An 18,198-nucleotide genomic window follows, 5' to 3' on the forward strand; every position below is an offset into this window, starting at 1 on the left:
ACAATAGTAATGAAAAACCATGGTTTTAGAATTCACAAAAATTGAGTTTTTGATTTAAAGGTGCACTTTAATTCAACTCAGTGCAACAAAGTTGCCATTTTCTTTGCATAATAAAATAATGTGAATATACAACCGAGTTTTTCAGCTAGAAAAAAAAATGCTAGCAAATACACTGATGTTTAGGAAACATTGATTAGATTTATTGTAGCAAGGTCATAAACACTGTAACATGAAAGACTGATTGGAGGAAGACAAACAAGAATTATAATATCTTGAGGACTAGTTTGAAAAATGCAAAACCAAACCCACTGCCATCGAGTAGATGCCAGCTCATGGTGACCCCAGGACTGAGTACAACTGCTCTGTAAGTTTTCCCAGGAAACACACTGCCTCATCTTCCTCCTGAAGAACGGCTGGCAGGTTCAAACCTTTCAGTTAGCTGCCCAATGCTTAACCCACTGTGCCACCAGGGCTCTTTGGTATTACAAATCAAAGGATAAATACATAAAAGATAAAGAGAATTAATGACTGAATGAAGATGAGACAAGAAAGGAGTCTAGGATGAACCTTGGCAGTAGTGCTGAGATGGGGAAATGAAGCTGGTTTTATGGGCAGCACGGGGTGTTAAAAGAGGAAGATTAGCTCTAAATTTAATATAACAAAATTTACATACCTGTGGGAAATGTAGAAAAGAGAGACAGTTGTGAAAATGGATCTAAAGACTAAGGAGGGTTTTACTGAACCTATAAATTTTGCAGGCCCAGGAATAGCTATATGCATGCCCATATAGGTACTTTCTCATGATAGGTAAAGGAAAATAAACAATGTTAGAAAAAGAACCTTGATCTAAAGTTGGGTTGGTACGCTGAAGGACAAGCTTATCTAGCCAAGTATTTGGTATCATTGTCAGAGAAGTTAACACTAGACTAATGGGCTACTGGATGGACGGTATCACTAGAATTCTTTTGTATGTATATGTGTTTCATGGTGTGGTGCTGTAGGATAAGCACTGAACTGCTAACCACGAGGTTGGGGGTTTAAACCCACCACCAGTCCTCCTTAGAAACCTTACACAAGGTTGATGGGAGTTGGAACTGACTCAGTGGCACTTAACAACAGTAACAACAATGTGTTTCAGAAAACATAAGACATTATACCTTTTATAGAATACCTTTTATTTCTGGGTGCAAATTGCTAAATAATGCAAAACAAATTATATAATTCAAATTAACATTGATATAATAAAATCTGGTTAATTATTAAATAATATTTTATCTTCATTTATATCCTTTTGTCTGGGGCCCTTGACAAAATAAACTAATGGAGTTTAATAATATTCGATATAAAACTATTAGAAAAAGAAGAAAAAAATAACATTAACCAAGAGATAATAAAATTAAAGCCTGCCTATTATATTAAAAATAAGTCATGAATTACTAATAACAGTTAACATTTATTAGATTATTAGTCTGTGCTCAGAACTATTCTAATCAGTATACAGGTGCTAACCAAAAACTGATGGTTTGAGCTCTGCAGAAGAAAGATGTGGCAGTATGTCTGCTTCTGTAAAGACTGCAGCCTTGAAAATACTGTGGGACAGTTCTACTCTGTACTAGGGTCACTATGACTCGGTGGCAATGGGTTTGGTTTTCGATGCTTGCCAAAACCTTTTGAGGTAGGTAATTATATTATCATCACCTCCATTTTATGAGGAGGAAATTGAGGCACAGAGAGATAAGTAGCTTGCCCAGGTCACACAGCTGAGGGATGGGAGGGGTAGGATTTGAACCTAGGCAGCAGATAAAACAAATGAGATTAAACTACGGTAGAAAGGTCAGAAATTAAAAAAATGGGTTAGGCTTTAATTTATAATTTGTGCATGCATAGACCTATAGGATTAAGTATAATTATCATGAAATATCATTATAATCGCTAAAAATAATAATTCTGGATCACTGTCTCAGCAAATATACCAAAATTAGGTAAAGATAAATTTTACAAAATAAGAGGAATAAACCAAGTAATGTGGAAAACGAGTAGCAGTTAAATCATGTATTTGAGTTTCATATTTACCTGTGTATCAACACCACCAATGACATTAAATACAGCCTACTGTGAGAAACTTTTTGGCTTCAATATTCAATTTCTACTTTATTACCAATTATTCTGACAAATAGGAGAATATACTTTCATTTGTATTTGCGTGTGTAAACACTGCCTGCTAACAATTTCAGATACCTAATTATATTCAGAAGTTATTTACAAATTTAAAATAGAATTTGTTAATTATGCTTGTAGGTGATTTTTTTTTTTTCTTTTATGTTCTAACCAGATAATTATCCAACTAAAAATGCCATAAAATAGCTGTTTTTCTTAAAAATATTCCTTCAGTTCTGGACAAATTCTGACAATATATAAATACACATATGATTCTGGAACTCTGAAGGTGATTTCATACTGACTATAAACAACTTTGAATTTGTTTGCATTTTTTTTTTTTTTTTTAAAGTCACAATTGGAAAAAGAAACCTAGACATTTTTCAAATTCTCAGATTGGTCCTTGTTACAAACTGACACTTGATCATTATCTAAACGAGAAATATTAAATAAAGGTGAAGGAAAATAAATTCCCAAAATTGATGTAAATAGAAAGTTAATATAACAGTTACATGTTGACATGTTATGTGTGTTTCAGATAACCAAGTCAACAGCTGATATCATTACTGATCTCTGAAAATACTGACATATAATTCAAGATACCTTGCTCTGGAAGAGGATTACTTTGGGAACTTGGTGAATTCTCTGATTTTGGACTCTGAAGTCAAAAGCACAGCTATTATTACCAAAGTTACATGAGGCCACAACATTTTTAAAAAGTTCATATTACCTGCTATTTACATTATATTTTATGAATATAAAAAATACAATTAAAAATTTATTATTATTATTTTTTTTGGTGGAAGACAGATGTTCAAAATTTCTTTTCCACTAAGCAATTGTTTCTGGTGGTGACGAATGATTTGGTAGAGCTGTTAACAATACATTTTCCAAAGACACCAGAGGGTCTGTATAGTATTGTAAAGCAGGATTGAATCCCTTCTGCTGTAAATACTGTACTCGGCCTTGGTCAATCAGCAATTTACAAAGATGTCCTATTTTCTTCTTTTCTCCAACAGTAAGAAACCTAAATTGGATAAACACATATAAAACAATATTGTAATTTTATAAACACTTATAAAAACTCATTTTAGTCACTGTTGTGAGTTAATGAGCTGGACTGCAAACCCTATATAGGGTTTCTATGGGTCAGAACTGACTCGACAGCACTTTAACAACAAAAACATTCATTAAGAAGGTATTGAATAACCCACAATACACTGGGTACTATATTTCTTGATTTCAAGACAGATTTAATGTATGACCACAATTTAAAAATATGTAATTTATTTTTAAATTAAATTATAAAAGATATTTTCATGAATAAATTTTTATAAAATACTCATCTACAAAGAAAGGATAGCAGTGATAAAATGTTTCTCCTTTAATGCTGTACATTGCAAAAGTCACCACTTACCCAGGTAAATGATCAGTACTATCATCTGCCATCCTGTATCCATCACCATCATGCTCTTCACTCGCATCATCCGCATTCTCTTTTCTCTTTGTGGTAAAGTTTGAGGCTTCCAAAGATGTGTTCCGCATCCCACAAGTCGCCCAACTACTCATTCGCTGGAAATAGTGGAATTCCACTGCTCCAAGGCCTAGAGCCCTGAAATATTCTTTGCCCACATAATGTCTCCAATCACACCTATGGTGACAACAGAGTGCAATAACAATGCCAGCCACAGGGGTCCACTTCTCTGGGACATTTTTTTCATTTCCTTCCTTGGCCAAAGTGTTAATCTCTGTTTCTGTTTTATCATTCTTTATGCGTTTGGCTAAAGGTTCTTCATTCCTTTCCTCACAACTGGCAGCATAGGTTTCAACCAAACATCGTAATGCAAGATCTGCAAACACAATTATGTGGCCCCCCAAACCACATCATCTTTACAAATGAATTCTTTGTACACCTATTAAATAAGCAGTATGGTTTTTAAAAGCCCAACAACAGAAACCTACTTAGCTTTATATTTGTATAGCTTCTTTCATGAGTTACCAAATTTGTTTGTATTTGCTCTTTTTCTGATTATCGTCTCACTTTATCTAAAGATTTATTCTACAGAAAGCCCATTTGCCAATCAAACTGCCTGAAGCATAAGATCTACAACTGGGAAAACTTGAGTTGACTCTCATTTCTCTGACCCTACCTGCGGAAATGACTTATATAGAAAATTTTTTTTTTGTTCCTACACTTACATTTAAAGGAGCTCTGGTAGCGTAGTGGTTACGAATCGGGCTGCGAACCTTAAGGTCAGCGGTTCAAAACTACCAGCCGCTCCACGGGAGAAAGATGAGGCTTTCTACTCCCGTAAGGATTTACACCCTTGGAAACCCTGTACAGGGTCGCTATGGGTCGGAACCGACTCGACGGCACTTAACAACAACAACAACACTTACATTTAAGGGAAGTTTTTAAATAAAAAAAACTTAAAACAGATGAAAGGTAGCTTTGCTTAGGTGGAAGTCAGTCCTTAAATTTAAGATGCTCACGGCAAATAATGATGAGTTTAGGAGTTTAGAAGAGGTCAGATGTGGAAAGCAGGCCTCAATGAGCAGTTTTACTGCATACATATAGACATGCTTTCAACGAATAGCTACTGAGTACCTTTCATGTGCAAAAAAATGAGGGTGCCATGATGATTAATACACATAAGTATTTGGTAGATTACTACATTTTAAAATGGAAAAAATTTTGTGCATTTAAATACTAAATAAATTTTTGAGGACTATAGCTATTTCCCACTTACAACTACTACACTTCAGAGAACTCAAATATACCCTTCTATAAAACATATATTCTAATTGATTAGATTGTCACTTTGTTTAATCAAAAGTATATATGTATATTAAAATTTTAACACCCATAGATGTCATAATTGAATACAAAATGATCTGATAACTACTAACATATTTAATTCAATATATGAATTCAAGTGAGCAAACATTGGGAACTCACCGTATAGAGAAAACAATAGCTAGCCTATTATTCTGTACACTACTATCTTCTTACAAAATATATTTAGTCATTCTTGTATTTATATTTGACTTAAATGATTTTCAGAAGTGTGAATAACCAGAAATGTGATGAAACCAATATGCTATTTTAGAATTAGGAGGTGGTATAGTAATCTATTTCAATCCATCATTTACAAAACAGTAAGTGACAAAGCCACATACACAGCAAACCTTGACCAAGACTATTCAATCATTCAAACATTTACTGAGTTCTTGTTACATACCAAGCATTGTGTTAGGAACTGCCCCATGTGGAAAAAAAAAAAAATTGCAGTGCAGTGGGAGAATTGTATATATAAATGAATAATTACAAAATAATAAGGCAAAGATACACAGAGGGCAATATGACAAATACTAAGCTGGTATATCTTAATATTTAAGAAGTTGTCATCTGAAGAATGAGTAGAAACTGACTAGTTTTTTTGACCGCGTAGGTGGGTAGAATTCCTAGAACAGAAACAGCAATGGTAACTGGGTAAAAAGGAGCCCGGTGTTACAGTGGTTAAGTACCAAAAGGTGGGCGATTGGAACCCACTAGTCACTCTACAGGAGGAAGAGATGGCAGTCTACTTCCATAAAGGTTGTTGTTGGCGGTGATGTGCCGTGGAGACGATTCCGACTCATAGCGACCCTGCATAGGGTTTCCAAGACTGTAAATCTTTACCGGAGTAAAAAGCCTCATCTTTCTCCTGTGGAACAGCTGGTAGTTTCAAACTGTTGACGGTGAGGTTAGCAGCCCAACTCGTAAGCACTATGCTACCAGAGCTTCTCCATAAAGGTTACAGTCTTGGAAATTCTATGGACAGTTCCATTCTCTCCTACAGGGTCATTATGAGTCAACAAGTATTTGGGAAAATAATGCTGTAGAACTGTTAAGGCAGGAAGTGGCAAACAGGAATGAGGAAGTCATATTATTCGGACCAGTATGTTGTATTTAAACTTTTTTTTTTTTTTAATTTAAAATCCAAAGTACTAGTTCCAATAATATGGCTTCCTTTCTCTTGAAAAAAAACTCAAGCAATTTTAAAGGATTCTATGAACAAAATATTGAACAATGTAGCAAACAACAAAAGATGATGGAAGTAACAATACCAAAAAGTTAGAACTGGTTGATGTCCAACCATTTCAGGATTAAGAACCAATGATATTGAAAGAAGTTCAAGTAAAACAAAAAGGCTCCAGGAATTGATGAAATACAAATTGAAATGTTTCTACTAACTGATGAAGTGCTGGAGGGGTTCATTTGTTTATGCCAAAAAATTTGGAAGACAGCTACCTGGCCAACTAACCGGAAGAGATCCATATTTGTGCCCATTCCAATGAAAGGTGACTCAACAGAATGCAGAAATCATTGGACAATAGCGTTATTATCACATGCATAAAATGTTGCTTATAATGCAAACATAATGGCAGTAGTATATTGATAGGGAGATGTCAGATATTCAAGTTGGATTCGTAAGAAAACGTGGAACAATGGATACTGTTGCTGAAGTCACATGGATACTGGTTGAAAACAGAGTACCAGGAAGATATTAACTGGTATTTTATTGACTATGAAAGGCATTTGACCGTGTAGATCCTAACAAACTAATGATAACATTGTAAAGAATGGGAATTCCAGAACACTTAATTATTCTCACGCAGTCCCTGTAAATAGACCAGGAAACTGTCGCTCACACAGAACAAGGGAATATTGCATGGTTTAAAATCAGGATTCTATCTTTTCACCATATTTATTCAATCTGTATGCTGAGAAAATAATCAGAGAAGCTGAACTATATGAAGTAGAATGTGGCAACAGGATTGTAGAAATGCTCATTAACAACCTGCGATACGCAGGTGACAACCTTACTTGCTGAAAGCTACTGTTGTTGTTACTGTTATTAAGTGCCATTGAGTTGGTTCCGACTCACAGCGACCCTGTATAGGGTTTCTGAAGAGCAGCTGGTGGATTTGAACTGCCTATCTTATAGTTTTCAGTCCAATGCTGTTACTACAGTGCCACAACATAAGTCTAAGAGGATGTGAAATACTTAGTAATGAAGATCAAAGACTACACATAGCCTTCAGTATGGATTGCACCTCAAGGTAAAGAAAACAAAAATCCTCACAACTGGACCAATAGATAACATCCTGATAAATGGAGAAAAGGACTGAAATTGTGCTTGGAACCATAATCAGCACTCATATTTAAGAAATCAAGATTTGCATTAGGCAAATCTGCTGCACAACACTTTTTTAGACGTATTACAGAACAAAGAAGTCACTTTGAGGATTAAGGTGAACCTTACTCAAGCCATAGTATTTTCAACTGCTTCGTATGCATGGGAAAGCTGGACAATGAATAAAGAAGATCAGAGAAGAAATGATATATTTGAACTATGGTGTTAGTGAAAACTATTGAAAGTACCTCGGACTAACAGAAGAACAAACAAATCTGTTTTGGAAGAAGTACACCCAGAATGCTCCTTAGAAGCAAGGATGGTGAGACTTCATCTCACGTGCTTTGAACAGGAAGGGGATTCCGAGTTACTGAAGAGTTTTAAGAAAGGGAAAGACATATAGGGCATTTAGCATATGGATTTGAATATCAATATTTAAAGAAAAGGTAGTGGAAAGTTCATGAGTGAAACAGAGAATGAATGGTATTCATGTAGCAAAAAATGAAGAAAAGGTTCACAAAAAGAAAGGAAACAGAATGAGAGGGATAAAGTAGAATCCTCCCTGAATAGTTCCCCTCTTTTCTAGATCGATCTGGTGAAAGGGGATGGGGGATGATTCGGGATAGGATTTCATGATTCAATTGTGAATAATTGTTTACAGGATTAATTGTGATGGTCACACCTGTAATTATAGAAGATATGTAACTAAGATGGGGGAGTAGTTAATCTTCCATTCAGGAACAGATGATCCCAGGACCATCAAGAAGGAAAAGCATGAGTCAAACATGAGATCCTACCTAGCAAAGCAGCAACAGCAGAGATGGTGGCAAAGGCGGTGGCATGCAGAGACAGAGCAATTATGCTGTGGCCCAAGGTTTGAGTAAGACTGTGTGCCTTCAGGTAGGAGGTTGGCTTGCAGAATGTGTCCTTTGAACATTTAAATGACTATGCATTTTTTGCTTTGTATATCTACATCAAATCGTTTTGCTTTGTTCATTTGTGAACTATACATGGTAAATGGGAAACCAAAGCGAGGAAGTAGAGTGACTGTTGTTGCAAGGAGTGGATTAGCCACAGGGAGGAAGTAGGATAACTTGTTGCAGGCTAGGAATTTTAATTATTGAGATGAAAACAAAGTGCATAATTTGTTGAATGTAAAAATGATTTTGTCTATAAATCTTCACTCAATCCACAATAAAAAGTTAAAAAAAACAAAGGAAGGAAACAGAATTTCAACAAAAGTAAGCAATTTCAGCACAGATGTGATCTGTAATACAATAACAATGTTATTGTTGTTAAGTGTTGTAGAGTCGGGTCCGACTCACAGTGACACTGTATAGGGTTTCTGAGCAGTGGATGGTGGGTTTGAACCACTGATCTTGCGGTTCAAGTCAACCTTGCGGTCCAGTAATTTATCCTGTAGTACTACACCAAGACTCCATGGTAATAGCAGAGTACCCCAAACCTAAAATCCATTGCCATGGATCAATTCCAACTCATAGGGTTTCTGAGACACTAAATCTTTATAAAAACAGACAGCCTCATTTTTCTCCCGTACAGCAGCTGTCAGGTTTGAACCACCGACCTTCTGGCTAACAGCACCACCAGGGCTCCTTAATAATAGAGTAAGGAAGTAGGAATTCAGACAGAGTGAACAATGTGGGACATGAGAAATAGATCTGGCCAATGAGAAACTTGGATTAGACAGGTAGGAGAAAGTTTAGATAGCAACTGAGAAAACTAAAACTCAAAGAATTGTGCTCCCTGCCGGCTGAGGCAGAATTGGCTTACTTCAGAGAACTTTTATGATGACTAAATGAGATCAGGTACACAAATGCAGACTAAAAACTATCAAGACAATAAAAATATATCTTTTCAAAGCCATTTCCACCTAATTTAATTAACATTGTATGGGGGCTGTAAGTTTCTCATACTGATGATTATATTGTTGTTGTTAAGTGCTATCAAGTCAGTTCTGACTCATAGCTACCTTGAATAAGCTTTCCAAGGAGCAACTGGTGGGTTTGAACTGTCAACCTTGTGGTTAGCAATCTAGTGCTTACCCTACAATGCCACACCAGAAGTCCAATTATTATATTAGCATGAGTCAAAAAGAAGAGCTAATAATAGTTAACATTTAGTGAGTACTAATATATGTCAATAGTATGTGACCTAGAAAATTATGTCTTATTAGCCCCATAAGCCTATGAGGTAATCAAACTCAGGTTATATAATTTGCAAAGATAACACAGCACAACTGAACCCTAGATGATCTGATTCCAAAGCCCATGTTCTTTCCATTTCAACATGCTAAATCTGATGGATAAAAGTGCTAAGACAAGACATCTTAGCTTTTTTTGCGTAATATTTAATTTTTCCTGTTCTCCTTACTGATATCCCAGGATCCTGATTTAAAAAAAGAAATGTCTAGTAATACAAGATTCGGAGTCTCCCACAAAGAACTCCTTTAAAAAAAAAAAATCAATTAATTTCAGGGATGAATTCATATATGTTTTATAAATGATTTATGTTTGGGGATGAAATGTAACTGTAAGAACTTTAAGGTCCCATATGAGAGTATTTACCCACACTCTCTTCAGTCAAATAAATAAATAGGAAAGTTCTGTATTTGAGATTACACAGGACCAATGAGTTATAAGCATAAGTGATTTAAATTATTCAAAATAGGCTATCTAAATAAGCAGGCCATGTTAAGCTAGAAATTAATGTGTTAGTCAAGACATTATTAGTCTGTTTACATACCTGTTGCCACACCACACAAATGCTTTCCAATTCCTACCACAGGTAGTTTTTCTTCTGTTAGCAAAGGAACCTTGTCTGAAATAAAGGGAAATGTGAGTTTTGTTAGTTCCTTGTGAGGTAGCCTTCCAAAAGAAGGAAATAATTAGAACCTCTAGATTTTATAGCTGAAGGAAGCATAAACCAAAAATTCTTACTTTACTACAATTTAAGAATAACAGGTTCAAAGATGTAGCAGCTTGCTAAGTTACTGCAGTTGGCTAGTGACAAAATCAGAATTAGAATCAAAGTTACTTGAATCTTAAACAATGCTTTCTTCTATACCATGCTAAATATTTATTAATCCATTGACAGAAACTCAGAATTTGCCTCCCTCAAAGACTTATTTTGCTAAGTATCAATCCATTGGTAAAAGGATTTAAGTTTCTTTACTAGAAGATTTTACATGAATAGTAAGTCAACATATAATGTAGCAGAAAAAACAATGCCGTTATTGTTCAGTGCCATCGAGTTGGTTCCGACTCATAGTGACCTTGTATAGGTTTCCAAGGAACAGCTGATGGGGTTTGAACTACCAACATTGTGGTTAGCAGACCAGTGCTTATCCTACAGTGCCACACTTGGACTCCAATATTATATTTAAAACTATAAATGAACTTTTAATATACCTTGACGATCAAGAATAAGATATTCTTATTATGTTGTTGGAGTTCTGGTGTGGTTTGATGAGTTAATGCTCTGGACTGCAAAGTCAGTTTGAACCACAAGATTGGCAGTTCAAGCTCACCAGTTGTTCCTTGGAAACCCTACACAGGGTCACTATGGGTCAAAACTGACTCGATGGCACTGATTTCTGACTCACAGCAACCCTGTATAGGGTTTCTGAGGAGCAGCTGGTGGGTTTGAACTGTAACCATGTGGTTAGCAGTCCAGTGTTTATCCTACAGCTCCATACCAGTACTTCATAGCTATTCATATTGTTCTGAAAATAAGAAAATAGTTTGAATAGTTCTGTAAAAGTAAAAGAAAAAAAAAATTAAGATGATGAAGTACCAATTGCAATCAAGCCGATTCCTACTCATAGCAACTCAGTAGGACAGAGTAGAACTCCCCTATAGGGTTTCCAAGGCTGTAATCCTAATGGAAGCAGACTATTTCTCCCACGTAGCAGCTAATAGATTTGAACCTTTCTGTTAGCAGCTAAGGGGTTAACCTCTGTGCCACTAAACTAACTGTTGTTGAGTCAATTCGTACTCATAGTGGCCCTACAGGACAAAGGAAAACTGCCCCATAGGGTTTCCGAGGTGGTAATATTCATGGGAGCAGACTGCCACACCATTTTGCTGTCCCATATTCCTATGAGGAAACCAATGAAGTAACAACTAAAAATGTCAGAGATATTACCATATATCCCCTAGGAGACAAAATTGCTTCTAATTGAGAATTGTTGCTAAAATGTTTGAACTGCTGGCCTTTTGACTGTTGCACGTTAGCCACTACACCATCAGGACTCCTTCACTGAACTACTGGGGCATGCTACTGCAGCAAAATGTACGATATCACAATCATGGCTTTCATTTTGCCTCCTATTCATTTTCCTTCTTATAAAATTAATATAAGTATGTTTCCTACAAATTCTAATACAGTATCTAGTCCCAAAAAAGTACTCAGTAAATATTCCAATGTATCTGGGGTATTTCTTTGAGATGATAATATTTGCTATAAGAAAATGTGCCTTTACTTACAGGGGTTTAAATTATGATACTTCAAGAAACTTATTATAAATGAGTGCAAAAAGAAAGCATGTTTGAGAAAGTCCTTCCATGGTTTCACACATCAACTTGTTGCCTCTTCCTTCATTTCTTTCAGCTTGGTAAATATGGCAGATGAACTTTTGTGCAAAGATTGCAAATGAAAACTAGCATCTAGCTTATTCCCTTCTCAAATACCACCAAAATAAGAGTTAAAGGATTTGTTAAAAAGCATAAACTCTGCAAGGTCTGTTAAAAGAGAAAAGGAGACAAAAGTAAGGAAGGCTAAGAATGAACCTTATTTATGCCAAGAATCTCAAAGATTCTGGAACTTTAGGCAATCAAGTACTTTGAAAGCAGAGTTGGAATGGCTATATTAATGGCTATATTGGTGAAAGATCATTTAAGTAGTAGGCTCATTTGGTGGAAGATTGCCAATTCTGTTAAAAGAGTGGGTGTCCAAACTGAGGCCAGCTTTGGGGAAAGAGAAGTGGTTTGGGGCGTGTTTGGAGAGGTAAGAGGAAGGACTTCAGTACCACCACCACAGATAATCCCAAGCAAGTTCTCTTCCCCAAAATTGAGACCAGAGTCTCAGACTATGTGCATTTGAAAACTCTACTATTTTACTATAGTTCTGTGAAGCTGAAAGTTCCTGGTGTCTTTTGATTAAACACTATGCTAGGCAAAAAAACCCCCACAAAAAACAAAAAAACAAGAGTAGGTGTCTGCACTGAGGGACAATAGCAACTGAGAGATGAAGTATGGTAAAATAGGACTGAGTGAGTGAGTGTGCATATACTTCAACTCTTGTTTCCACTCGGACCCAATACGTTGGTACTACAGTAGTTAAAACGCTACCTCCTAGGCAGGTGATCTAAAGAGTCGTCTCTGGGGGAGTTTAACCAGTCCAGGAAGATAAAACGTTAAGCATATCACCCTAGGATAAAGCTCAGAGTCAACCACACCTATATTCTAGATCTTTTAACTATGAACAGACCATCAAGAAATACCAGATGTTTGAGAGCAGACTTTAACTTGAAAGAAACAAACCTAACAAATGGAAAAGAGCAACTTGGTAAAAATAAGCGATTATATAAAGGTAGAATAATTATCAGAGAATGAATGCAGAATTTCCTGGAAAGCTGAGAGGTCTGGAATTGCTAAGTGATATTTTTCTCATCCTGGGAATTACTAACATTTTGTGCCCAGTAATTCTGTGTTGTGGGGGACTATCCTGGATCTTATAGGGTGTTTAGCAGAATCCCTGGTCTCTCTACCCAACGGATGCCAGCAGATCCCTAATGATGTAACCACCAAAATAGTCAGAAATATGACCCCTAGGAGGCAAAACTGCTTCTGATTGAGAATTATTGCTACAAATAAAAGGGTCCACCAAGCAACCAACAAAACAGGTAAAATGAACCATACCAAGAAATTTTTGAAAACCAAGAACAAAGAACCTATACAATTCTACAATGAAAATAGTCTATAAAGCATAACAAATCAGGATTCAGAATAAATTCAAACACACATTGTTACCATTGTTGTAGTTAAATGAAATCAAGTCAGTTCCGAGTCATAGAAACCCTGTATAGGGTTTAGTCCAGAGCTTCACATACAGAGCCACATCAGGATTCCTTTTAATACACATTGTTGTTGTTTGTTGTTGAGTGCCTTCGAGTCAGTTCCGACCCATAGCAACCCTAAACAGGGTTTCCAAGGCTATAAATCTTTATGGGAGCAGAAAGTCTCATCTTTCTCCCACGGAGCAGCTGATAGTTTCGAACTGCTGACCTTGCGGTTCACAGCCCGATTCATAACCACTACGCTACCAGAGCTCCTTAGTGCAGTAATATTTCCTTAGTGCAGTAATAATAAAGATAAATGATTCTAAACCTAGAAATAGAAATACTCAGCTAAATTAAGTGCTGTGAAGTAAGAATAAATGGTATGTCGAGACTACACAAAATCTCAAATTTATCTATGTTTTTAAAATAATATCTTGTTGTGTTTTTTGTGAAGGTTTACACAGCAGGTTCCCATCAACAATTCTATATATACACTATTCGGTAACAGTAGTAACATTCTTACAATGTGTGAGCGTTCTCATTATTTCTACTGTGGTTCTTCAATTTCTGAATCTACGTTTCCTACTCCCTTAGAGTCTCATTGTTTTAAAATAATTGTTGATTGTTTGGTCTCATAAAGTTGATTTTTTAAAAATATGCATAGTGCTTATGGATAATAATCATTATTTTTGTGAGTCCATCTGTTACTTAGCTATAAGGAAAACCTCAAGGGTTAGTTTCAGTTCAAGGTTTAAGGAAGTATCTAGTGGCAATAGTCTCAGGGAATCCTTCGGTCTCAATAAGTACATTAAGTTATTATTTTTTTAGGAATTTGGTATTCTATCAGGATATGCTATTTATTGTGGCCCTGATTAGAATGGTGTAGCAGTAGCCGGGGACCATCCAGCTCTTCTGTCTCAGGGTAGAAGAGACCATACTTTAAAGACTATTTGTCCTGCAGACTAATTTCTTCTCTGGTTTCCTCCTTTGCTTTGGCTCTGGATGAGTGTAGACCAACAGCTGTATCTTAAATAGTTTCTTATAAGCTTTCAAGACCCTAGCCACAATTCACTAACGAGGATGTAGAACATAACGTTAAGAACTATTTTATGCCAACTGATCAGATGTCCCATGTAATTATGGTTCCAATATTTTAAACTCAGAAAATAAATCCTGTGAGTGTTTGGTTGTGTTTAAGACGTATCTGTAAGACCTTCAAGCAAGATGGAAGAGTAGGCACACACACTACATGGACTCTTTACAACAAAAATATGAGAGACCAAATGAAACAGACACAGGTGAGAATTCTGGAACTCTGAACTTCAGAGCAAAGTTAAGAGAAGTGGATTAAATGGTTGCTGGGAGAAGGAGCTGAGCAGAGATGCCAAGAGAGGGAAACTAATTCATTAATGGCTGCCCAGACTCAGCATTGACCATCTTGTGAGTAGCTTTCACAATGGGAGGTCTGGCAGAGCAGATTCATCTAGATGATGGGAAAGGTGTGATTCCTTCTTTTTCCCTACTGGTAGCGTAGTGGTTACAAATCGGCCTGTGAACCTTGAGGTCAGCAGTTCGAAACTATCAGCCGCTCCGCGGGAGTAAGATGAAGCTTTCTGCTCCCGTAAAGATTTACAGCCTCGGAAACCCTCTACAGGGTCGCTACAGGTCATAACCAACTCCACGGCACACAACAACAACAACAACAACTCAGTAGCTCTTGCCACTGAGTGGAGTTGCAGAGGAGAGTTGTGGCTTGGCTGTGTGGGCACGGTTGCTGTCTCTTGTCGTAGGAAAAAGAAAACCCCTCCTATACACACATACACAAGCGAACAAAACAGAATAAACAAACAAGGAACCAACAATGTAAAGAGAAAAAAAATTTCTAAACAGTCAGCAACCAGAAAAAAAAGAATATAGTAACTTTAAAGACGAAAGAGGGGTAGGGAATTGGAGCAACAGAAGAGAAAAATCAGAGAGAAAATAAAGAAATTTTAGAAAACACTTAGAAAAACCAAGGAGAAGAAACATGAAAAGAGAGAATAAGAGTAAAAGATTAAAAGGAAAAAATAAGATGAAGAGGGAAATGAGAAACAGAAGAAAAAAAGGAAAAACAAAAGTAGAGATATAAAGGGTAAAGTTCAAGGGAATGGAAAAAGAAGCAGGAGGAGAAAGAATAAAAATAATTAAACAACAAAAGGAAAAAACAAAACCAAAAAGTACAGCCACTGGACCTGGAGAAGATAAAACTCTGGGGGCTCCTATAAACTAAGGCACTCACAAGGTGGGTGTGGGTGGGATGGGACAGCAGAGTTCCCAGCCCTGGATGGAGTTCCTCGGTGCTATCTATGCTCAAGGCACTCAATCTGAAAGTAGTTTGTGAAGGCTCTGGATAGAGTTGGTTTCAGTGTTCCTTAGAACCAAGAGTCCCATGGGGGCAGGATGACTGGCTAAGTACTGGTCTAGTGGCTCCGCAGACTGAGTAGATTAGCAGCCCGATTCGTACCCACTACTCTACCAGAGCTCCTTACTAGTGCCTATGTTGTTGTTGTTAAGTGCTGTCGAGTTGTTTCCGACCCATAGCGACCCTGTGTAGGGTGGGTTTCAAGGAGCAGCTGGTGAGCTTGAACCACCAACCTTGCAGTTCAAACTGACTTTGCAGTCTGGTGCATTAACCCACAGTGCCTATTACCACCTCACAAATGATAACGAGAGGCCAATACCAGCCAAACCCACCCTAAACTGAAAGAGAATGGTGTACAAACTTCCATTCTCTAATTACACTCTTAAAAGACAGTTGGCGAGAGCCTAAGGTCACATCAACACACAATCATCACTTAAATACTAATCTGACAACCCCAAAATGTCCCAGAGTCAGTAGACAAACAGAATGGCAAAAACAAATGATTACGATGCAGAGTCAGAAAACATTCCTGAGGAAGAAAAGGCAAAGGAACTAAATAAAAAAGAATTCAAAAGAATGATATTTAGATATCTTATAACTACCAGCTGTTCCGTAGGATAAAGATGAGGCTTTCTGCTCCTATAAAGATATATAGCCTTGGAGACCCTGTACAGGGTCGCTGTGAGTTAGAACGGACTCTACCGCACATAACCACTACTGTAAGAACTGAAAGAAAGATTAAGGAAAGCAAGAACACAGAAAAAAAAAAACAAACCTTTAGAAGAATTCAGGAAAAACAAACAGACAAAATAAACAAATATTGAAACAATCTAAAACCTGCAATTAGAAATTGAGTTTGTTAAGTACCATCGAGTCGGTTCCGACCCATAGCGACCCTGTACAGAGTTTCCGAGGGTGTAAATCTTTACGGGAGGCAATTAGAAATACTAAAGATTAATATTAAGATTTCAGAAATGGACAATACACTGAAAGGGGAAAAGAATACATTCAAAGAAAAGAAAGTCTAAATTAGGGAGACTGAAGATCAATCTCTTAATATTAGCATGCTAGAAGAACAATTAGAAAAAAGAATAAACAATCAGAAAAAATCCAAAGAAAGAAAGCCTAAGAGTTATGTGGGACACCATGAAGAGGAACAACTTATGGGTGATCAGAATTCCAGAACAAGAAGAGGCAATAAAAAGTACAGAGAAGATTGTTGAAGTGTTATTGGAGGAAAACTTCCCTAACATCATGAAAGATGAGAAAATAATCACACAAGACGTGGAATGAACCACAACCTGGGTAGATCCCAAAAGAAAGCCACTAAAACATATCATAATCACACTTTCCAAAATCAAAGACAAGGAAAGAATCCTGAGAGCCACTTGGGAAAAACAAAAACCTAGCTACAAAGGAGAACCAATAAAACTGAGCTCTGATGCAGGCAAGAAGGCAATGGGATGACATATACAAACCTGAATGAAAAAAATTGCCAATCAAGAATCACATACCCAGCAAAACTGTCCCTCAAATACAATTAGGGACACATCAGTAAGATTATGACGTTTCTTGATAAACAGATATTAAAGGAATTTGTAATAACCAGACCAACTTTACAAAAAACTCTAAAGGGAGTTCTCTGGACTATGAACCAACAACAGCAGACAACAATCTGAGACTATCATACATGAAAACACTGCCCAGAACTCAATCCAGATCTTTAAGATTTAAAATAAAACAAATCTACAAGACTAAAAATAGGCAACCAGTGATACCACTTTATAATGATACCTGCAAAGCAAAGAGGGAATAGTGTAAATACAGAACTTCATAATGGCAAGAAGTCAAGTAGATTTCAAGATAAAGCAGACTTTAAATAGGGAAAAATTTATAAATTACAGGATAACCTCAAATAAAATCAATACACCTTCACATCAAAATAAAAGAGGAAAATCAAATTTAGTAAACATTAATAGAAATGAAAATGAGAACACACAAATAAATTGAATTCAGCATGGAAAATTATGTGGAATAAAGAAATCAGCGTTACTGCACATTAAAAAAAAACAGCACACACACAGCAATCGATTCATACCTATCAATAATTACACCAAGTATAAATGGATTAAATGTATCAGTCATGAGAGAGAGAGCGCAGAATGGATAAGAAAACAAGATCCATCAGTATGCTGTCTAAAGGACACAGATAAAAAAGACAGAGAAAACCTAATTGCCCATCAACAGAACAATGGTTAAACAAACTTTAGTACATACACACAATCAAATTTGTTGTTGTTGTTGTCAGGTGCCATCGAGTCGGAACCGACTCATAGCGACCCCATGCACAGCAGAACGAAACAATGTTCGATCCTGGGCCA

At 36.5% G+C, this 18,198-nt stretch overlaps 1 protein-coding gene across 1 annotated transcript in view; it reads right to left on the reverse strand.

Annotated features, from left to right (window-relative positions):
* Positions 1-2,988: 2,988 nt before the first annotated feature.
* TRMT13 (tRNA methyltransferase 13 homolog (S. cerevisiae)) overlaps positions 2,989-18,198 on the reverse strand; it is a 48,590-nt gene continuing 33,380 nt past the window's right edge. The window contains exons 10-11 of the mRNA XM_006831041.1: positions 3,575-4,007; positions 2,989-3,184 (exon numbers count right to left, since the gene is read on the reverse strand). Of these exons, the coding sequence (XP_006831104.1) occupies positions 2,989-3,184; positions 3,575-4,007 (629 nt within the window). The remainder of the gene's footprint in view (positions 3,185-3,574; positions 4,008-18,198) is intronic.

This window comes from Chrysochloris asiatica, unplaced genomic scaffold (genome assembly GCF_000296735.1).
Source record: "Chrysochloris asiatica unplaced genomic scaffold, ChrAsi1.0 scaffold00002, whole genome shotgun sequence".
Classification (NCBI taxonomy): Eukaryota; Metazoa; Chordata; class Mammalia; order Afrosoricida; family Chrysochloridae; genus Chrysochloris; species Chrysochloris asiatica.